This window comes from Drosophila virilis, chromosome X (assembly GCF_030788295.1).
Source record: "Drosophila virilis strain 15010-1051.87 chromosome X, Dvir_AGI_RSII-ME, whole genome shotgun sequence".
NCBI lineage: Eukaryota > Metazoa > Arthropoda > Insecta > Diptera > Drosophilidae > Drosophila > Drosophila virilis.
Window position 1 is genome coordinate 14046229 of NC_091543.1, and position 23594 is coordinate 14069822.

Below are 23594 nucleotides of genomic sequence, written 5' to 3' on the forward strand. Positions count from 1 at the left end.
ATATAGAGTGCATATATAGAGTTCCATTTGAATCCATGCCAAGTCCAGTGTTGAATATGAGCTGAAAGTAACATAACCTTAAAACCGGATGCAAAACTTTCTTCTAGCTTTTAATAGATTATAAAGCAGAAATAGATGTTTCGTTAAATTGCAATTGAGCTGTGCCAAGCCAAAACATTCAGATTGCCGCGTTCCATAGGCGTTGCTCGGCTGCACATACCCTGTACGCTGGCTGTGCCAATGAATGTATATACCCTGTAAAAACAACGAAAACATGCTGCGATCAGTTGGCCAAAGACAATGTAAACAAACGCGCTCAAAGTTAAATCAAGTTTGAGGCGCACATTCATAGACTCGGATGTACAGAGTTGTACATGGCCAGGATCAAGGTTATCGCGACCAGCTGCTATCAGCCACATGGAAGATGCCCTTATCTGCGGGCAGTGCGCCGCTTCTGGGTAGACGGGGGGGGAGGGGGCGCGATGCGAGGTTTATCAGCGGACAGCACAGCCAGATGATAGTTGACAGCGGCGAAAGTGAGTGGCGACAGCTCAGTTGTCAAGTGCCGAGCGACCGAGACACAGACAGAACTGGCAGCATGTGGTGGACGCGTAAATTGGCCAACAAATGGCTGCAGCGACGCTGCCTGAGCGCGGCGTGCGAACAGAATCGGCTGGGCATTATCGGGGTGCCGTTCGCCAAGGGGCAGACCAAGCAGGGTGTCGAGCTGGCGCCGGATCTGTTGCGACAGAACAGGCTGCGCCAGGTGCTGCAGAGCAGCGACGGTAAGCTGTTGGAAAGAAGATGGCGTCGATGGAGATGAAAAAGAAAAAGAAAAAAAAGAAAAATTCAGTTTGATTTGTTTGTATCGTTTATTTGCCTATCGATAATTGCGCCTATCGATAACACAGAGCGACTGCTTATAACGGACTACGGCAATTTGCAGTACGCCGTAGACGAGTCGCTGCTGCAACAGCAGCGCCAGCATTACCATCACATACACAACTATGCGGACTTTATGGCCTGCAATCTGGCCCTGATCGGGCAGGTGCAGCTGATGCTGCGCGAGAACGCCCAGTTCCTGGCCATTGGCGGCGATCATGCCATTGGCTTTGGTGAGTGCGATAGCTGATTGATTGATTGATTGATTGATCAATTGTTTGATTGACTGCTCGATATTGTGTGTTCAGGCTCCGTGGCGGGTCATTTGCAGCATACGCCGAATTTATCGCTGGTCTGGATCGATGCGCATGCGGACATCAATTTGCACAGCACCTCGCAGTCGGGCAATATACATGGTATGCCCGTTTCGTTCCTTCTGCCGCAGCTGCGCGCCACCTGGCAGCATGCGGCGCTCGACAAGATTGCGCCCAATTGGTGAGTGCTGTTCTCTCTCTCTTTTATGCTTTTCAACTTTTCGAATATAACTCTTTGTTCTGCTCTTTATTACATTTTGCTATCGTTATCGTTATCGTTATCGCTATGGTTATCGTTATCGTTATCGTTATCGTCGCTTACAGCTATAACACACAACATATACGCACTGTGCTTCTTCTTCTTCGTGCACGTGCAAAACTCTTAAAGTTAGGTTATGTTCTAATTGGAATTGTACGCCAGCTCGCTTACGTTCTAATTGGAACTGGCGGCCAGTTCTCTTATCACAGTTTCTTAAGTATTTGGTTTGGTTTTTAGTTTTCGATTTATAGATTTTGATTTGTTTGTCGTTTCTTTCTTCTTCTTCTTCTACTACTTCTACTTCTTTCTTTTCTTTTTTGTTTTTTTTTTTTGTTTTTTGTTTTTTGTAAATTGCGTTGGGTCTCAGTCTTAAGTTTTTGTGTATTTTTGGTTTGTTTCTTAGTTTTATTTAATTTGCATAACATTATTTTGTTGCAATTTTACTTTCTTCACGTTTCTTTTTTTTTTGGCAGTTTCTGTTACATGAATTTCCTTAGGAACCTAACCATAAACAGAAAAAAGAACACAAAATTGAAAGTGAAAAAGAAAAACAAGTCGAAAACAAAAAAAAAAAAAACAAATTTGATAACGAACAAACAAATAAATATATACCTCTAATATATACACTATACATATATATATATATATAAATATATATATATATACTGTGTGGCGCGTGTTTAAGAGCCTAGCCTAGCGTAAATAAGGAAATCGAAAAGAGAAGTAAACAAATCGTATACATAGTCCAATTGGATTCGAATGCGTCAATTGGATTCGAATATATAATGCTAATTGGAACGTTTGCGTTCTACTAAAAGCTTCAAAATCAACAGACTATACATATATATATATATAGATATAGATATATCGGAACGAACTACAAATAAACGCAATGCACAGCTCAGCGTATCGTTGATCAAAAAAAAAAAATAATAATATATATATATATATATATATATATGTATATGACAAAAACAAATATCAACAGATTTTTCGGATGGGGATAAAAATTATCAAAACGAAAAGCTCGCTACGTTCAACTTGATCTGGTTTTGGTGCATAATGTTTGGTTGGGCGCTGGGCGTGTCGGGTGGTACCCCCCCCCCCCCTCCCCCCACCAACCCGACACCGCCACCGCACACCGTTGACCCCGGTGCTGGTGCTACAAAACAAATCAAATCAAATCGAAACCGAAAACCATAAATTCAAAAATGTTCTAGCTTAAACTTAATTGTAAATCGCCTGGCATACGTTAAAAGTAGCTTGTACTTCTTCTTCTTCTTCTTCTTCTTCTGCTTTTGCTTTTGCTGCTGCTTCTTCTGCTGCTTCTTCTGCTTCAGCTTGTTCTTCTTTGCTTACATAATAATTAAGATAATAATTAAGTATTTAGGAGTAAAATTTTATGCGATTCATATGAAACTTAAAATTATCAGATCACAAAATATGAGGCTAAAACTTCAAAATATAAACTCTTATCAAACTTGTGGACAGAGCGAGCGAGAGAGAGAGAGAGAGAGAGAGGGGTGTGTGTGTGGTGGAAAATAAATCGAGAGTTACACTGAAAGAAATCAAAATGTATTAGTGTGTGCGTGTGTGTGTGTGTGTACACAATACAAATACTACAAGAAGAAAAAAGTCGAGAACATATTTCATATATGAAAATCAACTAAAGCTCAATTCTTAACTGGTTTATTAGGGCGTTGGGGGCGTGGTCTGTGTTTCGCGGAACGCCGGAACGAAAATATTTGGAAGAAGTTAAAACTTTCGCTCGTTTATTTTTTCTAAATATTTTCTTGAATATTTGTAAAATGCGTTGAAAGGAAAATATTAAGGATATTTTTATTTCGAGATTTTCGAACTCTTGGGGAACATTTTGTGAGCATTTTGAAGAGCTGTAGATAAATGTAAATTGAAGATTTGTAGCTGGCTTTTGGAGAGTTAAACTAACTATGGAAAAAGCGGACTACTTTCAAAATGAAAGCTATGTAAGGGTATTGCAGCTTCGGCTAGCCGAAGGAAATCAAGGAAATTACAATACGTGTGTGTGTGTGCGCGTGTGTGTGTGTGTGTGTGTGTGTGTGGATTAAAGATAAACATATATATATATATATTATGCGTATGTAAATAAGTATGTAATTACAATCAATATCGAATGAATCATATATAATAATTATACAATTAGTAATTATTGTGTTTGGTTTTTTGTTTTTCTGTTTGACTTTACTTTTTTTCATCGTTTTTTTTTTTTTTTTTTTTTGTGGCAATTAATTAATTAACTAATTCAAGTTAAACATGTAATTAATGTAAATGTTAAATGTCAAATTCAATTGAACAAATCGAACAACAACACACGCCTGAAAATAAATCAAGAGAAAGAAACAAATTAGAAATATGCATACTGTTTTTTTTTTCAGTGTTTTTTTTTTTTTTTTTTATTAATTTTTTGAGGTTAGCTACAATAGAAAAAAGAGTAGGAAAAAAACCATTTTTGAAGTCAAAACTCATCATGGGCGATGTTTATTATTGAGAAAAATCAAATATTCAAATTTTCAACGCTGTACAGAGGAAAGCAAATCAAATTATATATATATATATATATTAGCCTGGATAAATGTTAATTTGTTCGACGGGGGCGCGGGGCGGGGGCGGGTGGGCGTTGGGCTTATAGAAAAACTCTCAGTTGAAATCGTTTTACTTACCGGAAATAAAATCACATCTTAAAAACAATAAAAATCTTTTTCGAGCTACAACAACAACAACAACAACAAACTGAAAGAGTGGTTGGGTGTGGGGGTGGGGGGGGGGGGGGGTAAGACATATATATATATATAGAAGAAAACAAGAAGAAAAAACATATTTAACTAGACTACGATTTGGTTTTGGATATGATTCCATAAAATCCATATATAGGGATAAGTCTATATGCGGGGCATATACACTGCGAGAAATCGAATGGCAGTCTGGCTGGAGAATTCGAACTGGAGAAGAGGCGAGCTTTGTTTTGTATAGGTTTTGTCAGTTTTTGGCTAACTTACACACTAAAAAAAAAAAGAAAACAAAATTCTTTTGTACACTGCGCAAAAATAAAAATAAACATACATATATACGCTTCATATATAAGTTGTATAAACACGGAACACTTTGTTGGTATTTTGGAGACTGTAGCACAACAACTGAAACAATTTGGAGAAAAAGTGTGTGTGTGTGTGTTTGTGTGTGTGAGAGAGTTAGCAAAAGTTACACTGTAAAAAAGAATCAACTGTATTTCTTACAAATCACAAAAGTTCAATAAAAAACAACCGCAAAAAAAAAAAAACAAAACAAAACTGATGTCGCGTTGCCTGCAAAATGTTGTACAACAAAGAGAGCGAATCAACCAAAGAGACTGGGAGAGAGAGAGAGAGAGAGAGCGCGTTAAGAAATCATAGCGTACGAGTGGGAAGGCAACAGCTGAGAGGCGGCTAGACAAAACTAGTGACAGCAGACGGCAGATGAAAGAGAGCGAGCGAGCGCGAGAGAGAGAGAGAGAGAGAAAACTGAACGACAAACAAATGTTGAACTCAACGAAACAAATGACTTAACGTAAGAGTAAAGAACGAAAGCGAAAGAAATTGGAAAACGAGAGAACGAAACACGTGAACATCGATGTGGGCTAAAGAAAAACTTGTTGAAGGAAAACTAGGAAAACTTGGAAAACTGAAAAGTGAACTGAACCAAGTTTTGTGTATTTTGATATGCAAAGCAAGAAAAACTCATAATCATATATTTTGCAAATACATTTATAATATAAATTGTTGGTTTTTTTTTTTTTTTTGTTTTCATCTTTTTGGTTGCATTGTTTTCCATTTTGTATGTTGAAATATCATTTGAAATGTTTGGATAAATATTATTAATTAATTGATATAAATATGTTAATAAAAAAATTAAATAGTTTCATCATCATCATCATCGTAATCATCATCGTAATGATCGTAATGATCGTAATCATTTTGCATGTATAATATACATTATATAGACTATATATCGGGCGTATTGTATGTTATGGGTTTCTGTTTTGGTATTTCTTTTGTTTAAACATACTTTCTTGTAATTTGTTTAATTATTTGCTGTTATATATATATATATATATATATATATATATATATTATTTTTTTTTTGCTGCTTGTTTTGGTTTTAGTTCTTTAGGTATTTCAATTGTTCGTTTCTGTGTGTGTTGAACGAACATTTCATATATATATATTTAAATAATAAGCGCATATTACTAGAGTTTATACGATAATTAAGCGTAAGACTAAGGCTAACTAATCATAATTTATAATCAATTCAATTAAAATCAAAGTATTCTTCTCGTTTGCACACAAAACAAAATTCATAATATCGCATTTTGGTAAAAGAAATTGCAACTCTTTTGTTTTTTCGTTCAGTTTCGTTAAGTCGCGGTTCGTGGAATGTGCCAAGACACAGACAGAGTGAGTGTGTGAGTGTGAGAGTGAGAGAGGAGGAGGAGGGGGAGAGAGAGAGAGGATAGTGTATGTGCGTGTTAGAGTTAAGAGAGTCAACGAAATTAAATACTAAGAAATGTGTTTGTGTGTGTGTGTGTGTGTGTGTGTAAGAGAGAGTTAAGAGAATTAACAATTACGCCCGAGTACGGCCGCGATCTTTTTTGACTAGGCACGCCCACCTTAATAACAAAAGGGGCGCCAGTTGTGTAGATGAACGGGAATGTTTCGAGCAGTTGAGATCATTTATTTAATTGCTGGCTTGACTAGCTTTAGCTGGACTGGAATGCATCAATTCCAAGCGTCCATATATAACACATGTGTATGCTCCGCAGAGCGAAGACAGAGGCAGCAGTGGGGAGGGGGGAGGGATACACACAAAGAACGTTTACGAATGGGGTGGGAAGCAAGAGAGATAAAGAGAGAGCGAGAGCGAGACAAATTAAAGGTAACAAAGTAAAACGAAAGTATAAAAAGAATCGAAAATAATACAAGAGTCACACAAGAGAGAGAGAGAGAGAGAGAGAGAGAGAGAGCGAGAGCGAGAGAGCGAAAGAAACGAAAAAGGAAAACAAAAAACCAAAAAAAAAAAAAAATCTGCGAAAATTGTTCAAATGTTGTTTTTTTATTGAAAAATTAATAATTATTATTATTTTGCGCTATTTGTTGTTGCTTGCTTTGTTCTTGGCAAATTAAAGAAAAAAAAAAATAAACAAAAAAACAATATTCAATCAAAATTATAAAAATCATAAAATTATACATAAATATAATGAGTAATAAACATAATCGTTAAAAGAAATCAAATCGAAAGAAAACTTTTTGAAAGAGAAACAAAAATTATAAAAAATAAAATCAATCGAAACACAATTTCAATACACAAAGTTCTCTTCATAAACATTACATATTAGATACGCATACATCTACATATATGTGCCGGCTAGGGTATCTGTGTGTGTGTGTATGTGTGTGTGTTTAGGGCAATGACAGAGTATACAAGAAATTATAATTTTAAATCATAAATAAATACATAAAATATTCAAAGTTTTAACATAAATCATGAAAGAGAAATTCAATTTTGCAATGTTGAAAAACGCCGCAGCAAATGTTAAGTGTGAGAGAGAGAGAGAGAGACAGAGACTGAAGAGAGCAGCTTAAGCTGATCTGGCAATGCTGCCGCCGCTGTCAGTGTGTGTGTGTGTGTGTGTGTGTGCGGGTGTGTGTGTGTGTGCACTGCGCTCTCTTCTTATTTTGTGTATTCTCTTCTTATTTTTTTTTCGTTCAAATTAAAAGAATTCATTTGCATTTGAATTTAAAAATTAATTATAAAATACAATAAATAATATTCATGTTATGCTGCTTTTTGTTTCTGTTGTTGTTTGCTTTGTTTTGTTTGTTTTTTTTTTAGACTTAAAGTTTACGAAAAAAATTATGTATATATATATATAGTTAGATATAAATAGTTATATCAAATTTGCTTAAATACGAAAAATTACACGAAAAAATAATTGTTATATATTGTTGTTGTTGTATAATAATATTAATATATTTTAAGTTACATAAACATAAAAGTTTCTTTCGCTTCAACTATTCAATTTGCGTTTCATTCACTTTCTTTTTTTTTTTTTTTTAGTTTTTTGTTGTTGTTGTTTTTTACTTAAGGAAATTATAATTGTAATTAAGCTGAGATGCATGTTTTGTTGTTGTTGTTGTTGTTGTTGTTGCTGCTGCTGCTGCATTTTAAAACTATTGCACAATATTAGAATTACATAATTAATTAATTGTCGAAAAATTAAATAAAATACAAATTATAATTAAAGTTCTTTAAGGTCTGACAAATAAATTAAACAAAATCAAGTACATCATTTCCACTTAATGCTTAAAGTTTGTTTGCTTTCAGTTTCTTTTTGCTCTTTAGCTATACGAATACATGTACATATACACATACACATATATGTACACATACATGTACACATACATGTGCATGCACATGTTCATACACATACATAGAACTAGCAAGAATTATTGCAAATTTGGAGCGCAGCCTGCAAAAGGCAAAAGAATCGCACGCAGCAGACGCTCGCTCTCTGCGCTCTCTCACGCGCTGCGCTGCTCGCTCTCTTGCGCTCTTTTGCGTTTTGCGCTCTCGCGCTTCATTTTTCGTTTAAGAAATCGTTACAGTTACATGGGCGCTGGGCAGGGGGAGGGGGGGGGGGGGGGGGGGGGGGGACATAATACATAATATACGTTCAGTTTTTTGTATACATATAAGTATAAAGAAAATAAATCTTTGGATATTTCGATATTACAAAAAAAAAAAAAAAACAGAAGAAAAATATTATATATAGAGAGAAAACTATTAAATAAATTATAATTTCGTTTCGTGTACATGTGTGTGTGTGTGTGAAAAAAATTGAAAATGTTCAAGAATTTTTTGTTGTTTTGTTTTTTTTTTTTGGGTTTTAGGCTGTCGCGTTCAATTTTGCTATGCTTAAATTTTAACTAGATTTTAAATTTAAGTATTTTTATTACTTTCTTGTTTTTGTTTTGTTTTTGTTTTTCTTAAAGGGTGGCAACTTCGTGACGACATGTTGTTGCTTTTAGGATTTGCTGCTTCTTCCAACTGCTAATTGAGAGTAAACTCTTTGCTATATGTTAGTTAATGGTATATTTAATTAGAATATAATATATATATATATACGTATATATATATAAATTTGCTTTATTTCGTATTGTATATTGAAAATATTTTATTAATATTTTGTGTTTTTTTTTTTTTTTTGTTTATTTGCATTTGTTTGCCTTTTGCCTACATTTTCGACTTGTGTTTTTTTTTTGTATATTTTTTTTTTTTGTTTTTCGCGTCTGCCTCTTCTACATTATGTTCTCCTTGCTCTTCTTCTGCTAGCTTAGTTTGCTGACTAGATTTCTTGTTGCAAATTTTGTTCAAACAAAAAAAATTGTTTTCGTTTAACCTATAATTATGAAAAAAAAAAAAAACAAAAAAAAAATTAAATAAAATAAAAAATAATTATTAATATTGTTTATACATAAGCTTTTCTTGCCCTCTGTTTTTTTTGTTTTTCGTTTAACATTTTCATAATTATTCTTTTGCTTTTTGCTAAGGATCTTGTTCTTTAAGGTTCTTCTTTGTCTGCGTGTGTGTGTAGGTGTGTGTGTGTGTGTGTTTTGAACTTAAAACAGTTGACATAAATGAATTGTTACTAAACATATTGTAGCTACTATAAAGATCAAAATCATTATCGAAATGAATAGACATAGATAAGTTTTGGTTTTTCGTACATAATAATGAAAGCAGAAACATGTTTTTTAAGTCTCTCTTTTGTTTTAAATATACATTAAATAAATATGCATGGCTCTAATAAACTACGAGCGCACTTTATGTTATTGTTGTTGCTGTTGTTGTTGTTGTTGTTGTTAAGGAAACAAAGAAATCATACAAAACGCATAGAGGAGTTGTTTATACCAAAATCGAATTGAAACATAAACTTTTGCAATATCTAAAATTGTAATTCGCAAAATCAAGCCAAACATAATTATTAAATTGTAACTCAGATAAAACGCAAAACGAAATTTCACAAATTCAATTGTGGAGCGGGTTGGAGAGAAAGAGGATATATTATAATTGTTGTTGTTGTTCGGGAGAACAGCCATTAAGCATGGGTTATAATTGCTAATTATTGATGTGGTCTATATAATAATACCCAATACTCTCGCGGCCACTGTAAATGCTGTGCTGTACGGTGCTATATGTATATACACTACTGTACGGTACGTTGCGGCACTGTACTCAATGGCTGGCACGCTACTGTATGCGTTACACTTTCGCCTGGTATGCCTAACGGCCTGGCATGCCGCTGTATACAGTGCTGTGCCATATTATTGTGTACAGTGCGTGTTTCTCGCTTGTTTCTAAGACAGCGGACAAAAACCATCGACTTGAATGGTTTGTTTTTACATTTACTGCGTGTTTCTTAATTTCTTTTTTTTTTTTTTTTTTTAAATTTTTAACAAAAAGTTCACTTACATGGCTAGAAAAACGCTTTGCTAATGATTAGTTTTTTGTTTTGTTTTTGTTTTTTTTTTTTTTGTGGTTTTGTCATTTGTTGTTGTTAAACTTTTTGCCATATAAAAAATGTTGTTCTTCTTGTTTAGTACTGAGTTTTTAGTTTGTTTGGTTTTTTGTGCTACGCTTGCTTCCTCTTCGTCTTCTTCTTCTTCTTCTTTTATATGTTAAACGCTAAAAATATTAGCAATTGGTTACTTGCTGGCCTGAACTATACATTATATAAAGTATATAAGGTATATATGCGTGTATATATAGACATACATATATAGATATAGATATATATCTATATATATATATATATCTATGTATATATGCATATATGCGTATGTATAAATATTATAGTATAAGATTCACTAACAATTATTTACTTTAGTAAAACGTTTCAAATTTGCGCATAAATTATTGTATTACTTTTGCGTTTTCTTTTGCATTCTAACTTCATTCTAACCTTACTTTCTGCACGTTTTTTTTTTTTTTTTTTTTTGCTGTTGCACACTTGTCCCGAAATTTCTAGCTGCGTGTGTTTCTGTGTGTGTGTGACAGAGATAGAGAGATAGAGATAGACAGAGAGAGAGAGAGAGAGAGAGAGTCGGTCGTTAATTTTGTTGCTTTCGCTTGGCTTTCGTTAAGTTAAAGTTATAAAAAACAAACACAAAACATTAAAATCTATATATACCACACACACACACACACACACACATACACATATGTATGTGTTTATGTGTGTGTAGATAGTGTATATATAATTCGTTTCGTTTTCTTATTGTTTTTGTTTTTGTTTTTGTTAATACTGTAGCAGCCTCCTTGTGTCTATGCTTAATATGTTTTTTGTTTTTTGTTTTTAAATACTTTTTGTCAGCCTGTTTGGGAAAACAGACACAAAAAAAACGAACGCTCTCGACTCTACACTGCGAGAAAAGTTGCGGGTATTTGTTTTTTCCTTTTTTTTTTCACACATTTGCATTTTTGTTATATTTTTTTTTTTTTGCTTTTTTTTTGTAGAAAAATTGGAGTGTAATTAACAGCTTTTGGTTTGTTGTTGTTGTTGTTTTTTTTTTTTTGTGTGTGTTTTGTTTCGCATTTTGTTACTGGAAGATTTCATTGCTGCTTACTTAGTTATAATTTTAAAAATTGTTTATCTCCTTTTGCTAGGTTAATTTCTTTTAATTAAATCTTAGTTTGTTTTTTTTTTTTTTTTTTTTTTTGGAGGGGGGGGGGGGAGTTTTGTGATTTTTCTCTTAGTTGTTTTGTTGATTTCTTTGTTTGCTTTTGCGGCTAATTCGACTGCGGCTCGTCCCTGCTCGGGCATTAAAAAAAAGGCCGTCAGTTGCTTATTTCTTCTTCTTCTACTATTTGTTTAAATATTGCATTCGACACGTACGTTTTTTCATTTTTTTTTTGTTTTGTTTTTTTTTTTGTTTTTTTTTTTTTTTTTTTAAATTTTAGTTTAGTTAAGTTTAGCTTTCTTTCGAGTTTTACTTAAATGCTAAACAAGAATTTTGCTATTGCAACGGCCGGCATTTTGGGCCGTCGTTTCGTTGTTTAGACGCGATTTGAAGCCAGACGACACGCCCCGCAAAGGGGCGTGCCTGCATGTCTTTGTGTACTGTGTGTAGGTGTGGGTGTGTGTGAGGGTGTGTGTAGGTGTGTGTGTGTGTGTTAAACACAGGCATTGTTGTTGCGCTTAGTTATTGTTAGACCATGCATATTTATATATGTATAAGTGACGTGTCTGTGTGTGTGTGTGTGTGTGTGTGTGTGTGTGTGAGTGTGTGTGTGTATAAACTAGATAAGTATGCGTGTGTTTGTGTGTAGTTGCACTCCAGCTGGCTGCTCCTTGGCTCCCTGGTTAGCGTCCCGTTTTGGCCCCGGCTTAGAGAGAGGCACACACACACACACACTTTACTTGGCCTTGTTGGTCTTGAAGCTGACCTGCAGCACACGATTGCCCATGGTGTAGCCATTGAGGGCCCGTATGGCCATGGCGGCCTCATCGTAGTTGGTCATGGAAACGAAACCGTAGCCTTTGCACTGATTCGTTGTGGGATCCTTAACGATCTTAACGGATTGCACAGCACCGAACGGACCGAACAGCTGCCAGAGCGCCGCCTCTTCCGTTTCGGGCGCCAAATTGTAGATGAATATGGGATATGCGCCGCCGGGTCCGCTTGCGAGCGTTGTCGCTGCCGCCGCTGCGGCGCCCAGGCCATTCGGCAGCATCACGTCCAGCATATCGCCGGCCATCGGTGAGAAGCGTGCCAGGCCCTTGTTGACGGGCGTATGCATTGCGCCGCCAATTCGCCGCACTAGCTGCGGATTGAGGAATGCGGGCAGTTGCGGCTGGATGATCTTGCTGGTGCTGCCGGGCGTGTTCGAGAACTTTACCACAATCGGATCGGTGCAGCTGCTGGGCGTGGTGCCGTTCAAGGCAATAATCGCACGGGTCGCCTCCTCTCGCTTATCGAAGCGTATAAAGCCAACGCCCTTGGTCTGCGTATCGTTGCCGGCATTTTGTAGGATGCGCGACGTTATGATGGCACCGAATGGCGCAAATATGGCCTCCAGCTCCTGCTGGGTCATCGTTTTGGGCAGGCCCGACACATACAGATTGGCGCCCTTGATCGCATCCGATGAGGGACGCGCGAACGACACCTTAATCGTTTTATTCTGCAGCCGCAGTCCATTGAGGACATTCACCGCCTGTTCCGCATCCTGCGGACGCACATAGTTGACAAACCCATAGCCCAGACTCTGGCCCTTGCTGGGCGCCTGCGGATTCAGCGGATCTATGTACACCTGCGATTTGTCGCGTATCAGCTTGACCGACTCGATTTCGCCAACGCTGCTAAAGAGCGAACGTATCTCGTCCTCCGTCATGGTCTGTGGCAAATAGTTGACAATCAGATTTGTGCGCGTCTCTGTGCTGCCATTGCTGCCGTTCTGTGCGCCGCCTGAGTTGCCGTTCGTGTTGGCCTGTTGCACCTGCTGCTGGACGACCTGCTGCTGCTGCTGCTGCACGACCTGCTGCTGCTGCTGCTGTTGCTGCTGTTGTTGCTGTTGCTGCTGCTGCTGCTGCTGTACGGCAACAACTGCCTGCTGTACTTGCTGCACTTGCTGCTGCTGCACGACCTGCTGCTGCTGCTGCTGCTGTTGTTGCTGTTGCTGCTGCTGTTGCACGACGGCCTGCTGGACAACGGCCTGCTGCTGCTGCTGCAGTTGCTGCGTAACGGCCGCGGCCGCTGCGGCGACCGCTTGCTGTGTCTGCTGCTGCTGCACTTGCAGTATCGCCTGCTGCACCTGCTGCTGCTGTTGCTGCAGTTGGGCGGCGGCGGCAACGGCCGCTGCATTCTGCACGGGCGCAGCCGCATTTGTTGCGGCAACAGCAGCCGCCGCGGCAGCGCTCTGCATTAGCTGCGCCTGTGTATCCACGCCGGTGGCGCCCGTGTTAGCCATCATAAAGTCCACTAAAATTGGCGCCAATTGCAATTTGATTGTTTGTTGTTGTTGTTGTTGTTGTCGGAGGAGGAGGAGGAGGAGACCAACACAAACGCAGCACATGGAATATGAAAAGGATTAAATGTCAAGATTAAACCATTTGCCAAGTGTGTTAGTATTTAGTTAGTTAGTTTCAATTAAATACAACTAGCTCCGCATTCACACTTAAACCCTCTCCCCTCTCTATGCCCTAAAAGCGGGCATATCCGCTACTCCGTCTGTGTGGACACACCCTCAAAAAAGCCACAGAGTTATGTATATAAATATCTCGTATACCCTGCACAGAACGAGTTTATCGTTACCCTACACCCAATTTTGTTGTTGTTAATCATTTATCATTTCTTGTCGATATTTGCACTCACTTGCAACATATCGATAAATATCGATTATTAGCTTGAAGATTTTTAGAGTTAGATGCGCCTAAATTGGTTTGCAGGTTCTTATATGGTATATGCTGATTGAGAACATTTCTAATTTTGGTTATCTCCCATCATTTAACAACTTTGATATACTCATAGAGTTTGAGAGTCAGATTTAAGCCGACAAAGTTTCATAAGAATCGGACTGTAAGCACCGACCCTCGGATAAGAAGAAGCACTGCATACATGCACATGGTCCAGAAGCTTCAAATGCTTTTAATGGCAACTCAAGGCCGTGTTTAGGGTATCTGCTAGTCGCCCGCTTTTCCACACTCTGTTGCAGCTTTCTCCTGATCAAAAACACTCTCAGAAATTGATATCCTTTTCATTTTCTAAGAAACTTCAATAAGTATTCCAATTTCAATTAGAATACTTTATTAAAAACTTATCACTCAAGACTTAACTAAGTAAAAAAAAAACTTGTAAGAAATTCGACACAAATTTGCTTGACTCCATTTCTTAAGGTTTGCCACAAAACTAATCCGAAAATTGAATCACTCGAATCACTCGGCTAATTGTTAGAATTATACGCAAATCTGCAAGGGTATTAAATCTTCGGCGAGCCAAAGATCTTGTTATTCATTTACATTAAGTACCGCTAAGTTTAGTTAACGCTGAGAGATTAGCTGAGGATTTGCACAGTGGCGCCGCCCTGCGGACCACTTCTGCGGCAAACTTTCGTTCAGACTTACTTTTGCCTTAGCAGGCACACACACACACACACACACACATACGCAAAGAGAGTGAGAGAGACTGGGCAGGAACGAGAGCGGGCGAATGAGAGAGTGATTTTAATCTCAGGCACAGACCCAAAATGCACATGAAACACACAGTTACTCGCATAGACACAGACACATAAAGAGGCTCATAGACACACTAACACACCTCTAGAGCTGAGCGTGGGAGGGGGCCAGAGAGCGTTTGTGTTTGTGTTGGAGAGTTTTTTTTTTTTTGCGCTGAGCTTTTTTGGAATTGTCGTTGCCTTTGCCGCTGCGAGACCCGCTACGTCGCAAGCACGCGATGCTACTGAGCGCAGGTCCTTGCAAGGCTTTCGTGCCATGCTGGCGTTAGCGTCTCTCGTCCTGTAACCGCTCCTGTTCCGGCTGTCGTTAACATTGCTGCTGCCGCTGTTGTTGTTGGAAGTTGTAACAAAGCACCTACCCGGCCAAACCCAGTTATGTAATACATATATATACAGGCACACATACATACACAGACACGCACAGCGGCAGGCAACGAACTCTACACGCAGCAGCAGCAGCAGCAGCAGCAGGGCATACTCCTTATGAAAAAAGGCCGTAAGGCAACAAAAAGAAGTTGAAAACTAAAAATGAGCATCCGCCGTGAAGCGTGCGCCCGTCCAAAATCGAGCTAACCCACCCGCCCCGTGTATATATATATATATATATGTGTGTGTATGTGTGTGTGTGTGTGTTTGCAACAGCAAAACGTAGCAACCCTTAAAACCAAAAACAAGTTATAATATTGCTTTTGCAAAAATTACTAACACACACACACACACACACATACAAACGCAGTGCATACAACAATACGTAAGCTGGGCTCGCCTGAGGGTTAAATACAGCCGCGGCAAGAACAATGCCACCCCCTTTGTCTTAACAAACAAATCGGCATGTGCGTTTTGTCGTTTTCAACAGTCTGGCAACGCTGCGGCAACGGCTGCTGCATGATCTGTGAACTTGCACTTTGGGTGGTTGCTGTTGGCAGCGTCTCTCGCGCGACACACACAAGTCAAAAGGTCAAACACACACACACACACACACACACACACGCTAACATAGGCCGATACATATTTGCACGCCCACATGCCAAAAAGCAGAGCGCATAGTCTCTCTTCTAAATTTCCATGACAACTGAGATTTCAAAATGTCTGGAATGACCGACCGCTCATCCTTATCCTTTCCAAGCACGCACACACACACACACACACACACACACACAAACGCTCGCTCGCTCACTTACACACACACACACACAGATACCGTATACAGTTATATATGCATTTGTTGAAATACTCACTTGTTTCGATTAAAATGTTGCTATTTTGTGTGTTGCCAAACAAATTTGATTTGATTTCTTGACACGCGCGCGCGCTCTACACGGCGCTGATTCTTTTGATTTCCTCCTTCTCAACTCCCGCTGCTCACCTTGATTAGTTAGCAGTCTGCCGGACAACGGGTTACCCTCACTATGTCCAGGATATGTCCTTTATTTGCGTTACGTTTTTATTGTTGGCTATAATTGCGGCTATTTTTGTTGCTAATAATTAAACAAACGCTGCTGTTGTATCGTCGTCGTTGTCGTTGTCGTCGTCTATTGTTGTATGGAAAAAAGAGTATAGATAAGAACAAAAACAAAAAACAAAAAAAAAAGCGGTAAATTTAACTGCACACGTCGTTGGTGTTATCGTATTTATCGATTTTATCGATTTTTCCCAAAAACCCAACTAGCAGCACTTACAACAACAACAACAACAAAAGCGACAACAACAACAACAACAGCAGCGAAAAAGGCATAGATTTTTACCGAATTCTGCGCACATGCACGCACACGCACACACACACACACGCACACACATGTATGTGTGTATGTATTTGCGCACACATGCATATAAATTCATATTTTACTATTTAAAACAAATCAACGCAAACGTTTTGTTACACAATTTCGGACTATGTGTATTTGTTGCGGTTGTTTTTGTTGTTGTTGTTGTTGTAATTTTGCGTTTGTTTTCTTTTTGTTTTGCTGCTGCTGTTGTTGTTGTTGTTGTTTTTGTTTTCAATACTGATGATTATAACAGTATCTCTCAGTTTCTGCTGCGCCTCTGCCACTGTGCTAATTTATTGCGAGCGCCATTGGGAAGAGAGCGGAGCGAGCACCCACCGCCTTCGCTCTTGCTCCCTTTGGCCATACAATGTATGGCAGTTCCCTGCATTGTTGTTGTTGTTTTTCTTTCTTTCATTTTTTTTTTAAATTTTGTTGTTGTTTATATGTATATATTTTAACTAGCGCGCATATTTTACCACCCATACATATGAATATGCATACATGTTTGCAAACACACACACACATGTACACACACACACCCGCTCACACACCGACGCACTTAGTATCTATAAGTTTTTTGTTGTTGCTAGACGACGCGCTTATTAAATTAAAACACGCGCTGCTTTTGTTTTTGTTGTTCTTGCTTCATTTAAAAACAAAAAATAAAACAAAAAATATAGATTTATTCACTGCTGTAGCGTTTGTTATTACTGTTTGCCGTTGAATTGTTCTAATTTGTATTTCCGCGCAATTCTCTCCGTATTCCCCGAACTACATTTTGTTTAGCTGTGAGTGTTGCTGTGGCAACAAAACACTACATACATTGTGCCACAGCTAATACTACTACTACTACTATTACAACTTTGGCATAAACAGAACATAAACTATAGCTAACGTTTTGTTTGCAGTTTACTTATTTTTTTTTATGGCAACCGGCGTTTTGTTTACTATTTTTAGCAAACGTTCTCAGACACTACAGTTAAATCAAAAGCGAGCTCTTACGATAAGAGTCTACTACTATTTGCCGCTGGTGTTGTAGTTGTAGCCGTCGGTTGTCGGCGTACAATGCTCCTTCCACATAAAATCGATATGCTAGCTGCGCCCTTTTTGCCACTCACACAGCTACACAGACAGACAGCAGCAGTGTACACACACACACACATAGCGCCCGTTTTACAGATACACAGCACAGAAAGACAGAGTGAGAGAGACCGAGCACGCTGCGGCAGCAGTGCGGCATTTAGCAGTAGATTTTAACGCACAACAACTATAACTACTACGACAGTTACTACTACAACGGCTTCTACTACTACTACTACTTTTTGTCTAGTTGCCCAGCACCGCCTTCCAGCCCTCTTGGAACCGATCGTTTGACTCTTTGCCTCTCTTTTGAGTTTGTTGAACTGTTTGGCGCTGCCGTTTGTAGTCTTTGCGTCTTGTCTACGTTTTTCCATACCCATTGCATATTGTAATTTTGCGTTTTAGCATACATGTATCAAATTGTTCCACAGACACACACACACACACATACACACACTTAAAAGCAACAACAAAAAATACACAAGCATGTATATGTATGCATGTGTATAATTGCACAATTATGCACCGCGTAGCGATCGTTTGGCAATTTTCGTAGCATTTTTTTTATATGTAGCGTTTTGTTGTTGTCGTTGTTATACGTTACGCTTACGTTTTGTTGCGGCTGCTACTGTTGTTGTTTTTGATGATATTGTTGGTGGTTTTTTTTGTTGTTGTTGTTGTTGTTCTTGCACTTTACGTAGTTTTCTATGGCAATGCGTATATTTGATTTTAACAATTGTAAACTTTTGTCGTCGGTGTTTTCATTACTTTTTTTTCAAAAAAAAAATAAAAAAATCAATTGCAAAATGAGCTGAGCACACGAGCTGAGGCAGCGCACACGAGCGTTCAAACGTACTGCGGCGTACAACGTCTAGCGTGGAAATGAAAATGACGCGAATGCGAACGCAAACACAAACCTTGCTACCCTCAACAAGAATATATGTACATATATACACACGCATACGTTACGTATGTGCATGTGTTGATTTCTATGAAATGAGCAAGAGAGAGAGCGAGAGCCACCAAAATACGTGAGCGAGAGCAAGCGAGTGGAAGCACATTCGTTTTGTTGACCAGCCGTTGTTGTTGTTGCTGCTGCTGCTGCTGCTGCTGTTTTTCCTGCTTTTGTTTTCGTATGCTCAATGCGAGTTTTCTCTCTGAATGCACTCTCTCTCTTTCTCTCTCTCCCTCTCTCTCTGTCAGGTAATCGGCTCCTGCCTCTGTGGCAAATCGACTCTGACTTCGTTAAACCGGGTGGGTGATCTGCTATAGAGAATCTCCTTTTAATACAAATAACTAAGGCCGCACGTTGTTTAATCACAAAATGTAACAAAATATACATATATGTGTACATTTTAAATTTGAGAGCCATTTACTAGCTACATATGTATGTAGATAATTAAAGACACATATTTGTGAATATATAAAATTCAAAATGGCTGCTGTTCGTATTCATGGAGCTGTCATTCCAGCAGCCTGGAATTATGTGTGCCCATGCCAGCAAGCATGTCTGTCATACAGCTCGATCAAACAAACGCCCACAAGCAGTATGAAAAAAAAAAGTGTTGCCAGAATGTTGCAAACGTGATCGTTGAGTGAATGGCGGAATTGCGCTTAACTTTTAATTTGAAAATAAAATGTAAAACACATAGAATATGAATTTTGGAAATTCACAGTTTGTACTTTATAGATATGAGGTCGTCAACCGTTTTATGATGCTGTTTCTATGCTGGCAACCGCTCTCTTTTCACTCTCTTCGCATGCATATTATCCTTGCCAGGCGCGAGGGCTGCTTGGCGTGTTTGTGTGTGTGTGTGTGTGTGTGTGTGTTTTGCACTGCAACCACCAACGCCAGGGTTGTTTTCAGTACAGCGTACACCCCCTACAGCCAGCCCAACTTGAAGCCAAGCGCCTGTCTAGCGAGTGTTTCGGACTTGGGCAGGGTTTGTGTCATGCGTGCGTGCGTGCGTGCGTGCGTGTGCTTAATTGCGCTTGTATTCATCATACATACGTATGTATGTGCGTCTGTGTGCATGTACGCTTCCTGTTCTGTGCTGCCCACCGGTTTCCATGTGCTGATTTTTATGGCACAACATTACAAATGTGCCGCCGCGTGTCTGTTCCAATTTACACGCAGTGAACACATTGTTATTGTTGTTTTTGTTGTTGCTACTCGCAAAAACATAAAAATGTAACTCAACTTTTTGCGCTGGGGTGGTTTTTGGGTTCTTTGTATTTTTTTTTTTTTTTTTGGTTTTTTTTTTTTGAAAAGAGAGAGATTTGGGTTGCCAGACGGTCAGCCGTTGCCGAAGGGGGTGGCCAGACGAGACAGATCGGCGGCGCGCAAGTGTTTGCCCGTTGCCATATCCTGTGCAAGATAAGCATAATTTATGCACACTTTTGTATTTGTGTATATATGTATGTATGTCTGCGTATGCGTTTGTGTATATGTGTACGTACGTATGTATGTCGTGCGCTACCAATGCGGCAGGCTCTGCCGGGCTGGCCAAAGTGTGAGCTGGCATTGATAAATGCATGTTTCCGCACATGCACACATACATATATGCATATACACATATGCATGCATGTATATTCTATACAGTGAAAGCTCTACTAACGCACTTCTATGTTGCGCAATTGATAATTTCTTCAGGTAGACAACTGGAACCGTGGTGCTTTCACTGTAATGCATAGAAACATATGTATTTATCTATTTATGTGCATGGCGATAAGTATTTGTGATAATAATTAAGTTGCGCCAACTTTTGTATTTTGCTGACGCATGCTGCTTCACAGTGCGTGCGTGTGTGTGTGTGTGTGTGTGTGTGTGTGTGTGTGTGTGTGGACGCTGTTTGGCCAGGCCACGTGCTTGGAGCTCAAGCTGTTGGGCGCTCTCCCTCACGCGCACTCCCTCTCTCTCTCGCTCTCTCTCTCTCTTACTCTTTGTGTGCCCATCGCAATCACTGCGAGCGCCACGCAGTATGCAACACATTTCCCGCAGTGTTGCCAGATTTTAGCAATTCGAAATGGGCATCGCCATGGGCCTGGGGATAATTAAAAAAAAAGGACGCGTGCAGGGAAATGGGCATGGGCACGGGAGCATGCTTAATCCTTTGGCTCTGCCGCAAACAAAGCGCATTGTGCCAGCACCTTGGCCGCATTACGAAAAAAGCCGGATTAAAATAGCAGCCAAGTTGACAACAACAACAACAACAACAATGTGAAGCAGAAGAAGAAGAAGAAGGCACACTTTTGGGGGTTGCAGCAAAACTGGGCACACTGGGCGCACCCTTAAGCGATTTACATTTGCCAATGTATTTTGAATAAACAAAAACTAGAAAGTGAAAAAAAAAAAAAAAACAATAACATTTACTGCTGCAGGCGCTGCACCAATGTCTCGTGCAGAAGAAAGTTTAGAAAACAGCCGCAGGATCAGAGTTGTCGGAGCGGTCGGACTGGTCATGATTCAACCCCCTCTTCCCCCCCCCCCCCCCTGCCAAATGCGAGCTGCCTTGAGGCGGCACATTTACATTTACATTTACATTTACAGAAGGGTCCTTCGGGGCGCACTTTCAACTTTGCACGTCTCGCTGCACAACGATCGACAGATGCACTTTTTCCCGAAACTCATAATAATAATAATCATAAAAATTACCATAAGACACCGAGAGCGAGGCCCCGATCGTTGAGGGTGAGAGTGAGAGTTGTCAGAGGGAGAGCGAGAGAGAGGGAGAGAGGGACGCAGGATACGCCGCTGTGCCATTTTAATTGTGGCATGTGTTTCCGTTGTTCTCCATATTGCCGGCTTTACTCTCCCTCTCCCTCCCTCTCTCTCTCTCTCTCTCTCTCTCTCTCTCTGTCTGTCTGTTGCCTTTGGCACAGTTCAGTGCTCAACGTAGAGTCCTGTCGCTGGGTCACGGCTGTAAGCGGCCACCTGGCCTACTAATCAGCATCCGAGCTGACAATCACATGCATTTGCAGCAGTCGCTGATTGATTGAATAGTTCAGAGCCAGGCATTTTCAGCTTTATATGCATAAGTCGCTCTAACATAACCTCAAAAGCAGCATTCTCACTCACAACTTTGACCTAACCTCAATATGCTCACGCTGCTCGAACATAACCTCCAAATGCAGCACTTATTGAGCTTCGGGCGCTTTACAACTGTTAACTGCGTTCAGTTATCGGCTTGAATGCGACCTAACCTCAAAATGGGCACGCAGCTCCAACATAAACTCCAAACGTTGCGTTTGTTGGGCTTCGCATGCCCCAACTAGATCAGTTTCTGTCTCGCTCTCTCTTATTCTGACTCCTTCTCTTACTCATTCTCACGCTTTTCTATTTTGTGACTCATTTCAGTTTGCCGAAGGATCAATTGGTTTACATTGGCTTGAGGGACATTGACCCCTATGAGGCGTTTATATTGAATAAATTTGGAATACGCTACTATGCCATGGATGTAAGTACACACACACACACACGCACACACACACACACACACACACACTGGCGATCGTTGTGCGTTCTTTTGTGGCTGCTTTTGCGTGGCAGTTGTAAGAATTGTAAAATTCCGGTTTTTGGGCAGCAAAAGGATCAAATGACGATCGTGCGTGACAGCCTCAACAGAATTACAGACACACACACGCACACACCATGTGTGTGTGTGCGTTGTAAATGTAAGCTCGGCATTTCTAGGGGTTGGCCCTGTGGCCCTGGTCGCGTCTCGGGCTGGGAAATCGAATCTAGTTGCACCCTTCTGCAGCCGGCAAAGTTACAGGACACTCCCTAGCTGGCCTCCCCTCGGTCGGGCCTACCCTCTAGCCGGCCTACTCAATGCGACAGCCACCCCAGTCCCCCGATCGTTACATACGGTGTGGCAACTTCCGATCGCAGACGGTGGTTGCAACGTGCTCGGCCACATCCGTTCGCAATGCGGCGTATCCTTGTTGCCAGCCATTATTTATGGCTCGTGCAAAATTCGACGTCTGTTGAAAAATGGTTTAATAGTGCCGAGCTGCAAATTTATTATAGCTCATTAGTTTGGTTCAAATGTGACACCAATTCGTTGGCTGTACCTAGTTTTTCCCTTCCTTCCCCCCTCCGCACGTCTTCTGCTTGTTCTTACTTGCCAATGGCCGCCGATGGGCGCTGCACCAATCGCCGTCGAGCGAAGCTTTCAAGCTTTGAGTGCCGTTAGACGCAAAGCTTTTGCCCAGATTCTTCGCATGACCGGGTATTATAACTATCTGATGAACTTTGTAACACATCGCACATGAAATATTCAACACATTTTCTTTTATAAATTTTAGTTTTTATTATTATTTTGATCTTATATCATCCAAAAGCATCAAGATCAATATTTCAAAAGTTTTCTTAACGATAATCAACATGCATAAATAGTTTTTTATGTGTTTAGCAAAAAACTTATGAATAACATTGAATGGACTTAATAATATTAACAAAACATTCTGCCCAAAACTGTGGTTATATAAATCGAGAGATAACTGTTTTCATATATATATTCTATTTCCATAAGTCCATCGATCGCGTCGGCGTGCCCAAGATCATTGAGATGACGCTGGACGCGCTGAGTCCGCGAAACAAGATTCATGTTAGCTTCGATATCGATGCCCTGGACAGCAATGTGGCGCCCAGCACGGGCACCGCAGTCCGCGGCGGCCTAACCCTCCGTGAGGGCATCAGCATTGTGGAGGCGTTGCGGGACACCAAGCGTGTGCAGGGCATGGATCTGGTCGAGATCAATCCGAAGCTGGGCAGCGAGCGCGATGTCCGCACCACCGTCGACTCCGGCTTGGAGATACTCAAAAGCATGTTCGGCTATCGGCGTTCCGGTGCGCGCTACTACAGCAACCTGGACACGGGCATACTGGGACGTGAACAGTGATCGCAATGTGCATAAATCTAAATGTTTATATATATCTCATATATATATATGTATATGTATATATATATATATGTAACATTTATGTATA

The 23594-nt window shown here is 39.8% G+C and overlaps 2 protein-coding genes across 4 annotated transcripts; one reads left to right on the forward strand and one right to left on the reverse strand.

Annotated features, from left to right (window-relative positions):
- The first annotated feature begins 551 nt into the window (after positions 1-551).
- Positions 552-23546, forward strand: arg (arginase). The gene is made up of 5 exons (XM_002059577.4): positions 552-785; positions 912-1115; positions 1191-1377; positions 21961-22060; positions 23138-23546. The coding sequence occupies exons 1-5, from the start codon at positions 599-601 to the stop codon at positions 23504-23506; spliced, it is 1047 nt and encodes a 348-aa protein (XP_002059613.3). The 5' UTR covers positions 552-598; the 3' UTR covers positions 23507-23546.
- Positions 7524-18493, reverse strand: elav (embryonic lethal abnormal vision). Of its 3 annotated transcripts, XM_032439613.2 has the most exons (3): positions 18214-18493; positions 15996-16289; positions 7524-13505 (listed from the first exon to the last, which is right to left on the reverse strand). In XM_032439613.2, coding segments are annotated over exons 2-3 (1563 nt in total). In that variant the 5' UTR covers positions 15997-16289; positions 18214-18493; the 3' UTR covers positions 7524-11943. The 3 variants fall into 3 exon arrangements, with proteins under 3 accessions (XP_032295504.1, XP_070065861.1, XP_032295503.1); XM_070209760.1 differs by lacking the exon at positions 15996-16289; XM_032439612.2 differs by lacking the exons at positions 15996-16289; positions 18214-18493 and adding an exon at positions 14841-15214.
- Positions 23547-23594: the final 48 nt, after the last annotated feature.

Coding starts and splice junctions, on each gene's coding strand:
- elav (XM_032439612.2), bottom strand. CDS start 15,165: ATGTATGTGTGCCTGTATATATATGTATTACATAACTGGGTTTGGCCG. Junction 13,506..14,840: donor TCCCACGCTCAGCTCTAGAG/GTGTGTTAGTGT, acceptor CGCCAATTTTAG/TGGACTTTATGATGGCTAAC.
- arg (XM_002059577.4), top strand. CDS start 599: ATGTGGTGGACGCGTAAATTGGCCAACAAATGGCTGCAGCGACGCTGC. Junction 1,116..1,190: donor CGATCATGCCATTGGCTTTG/GTGAGTGCGATA, acceptor TTGTGTGTTCAG/GCTCCGTGGCGGGTCATTTG. Junction 22,061..23,137: donor TACGCTACTATGCCATGGAT/GTAAGTACACAC, acceptor TATTTCCATAAG/TCCATCGATCGCGTCGGCGT.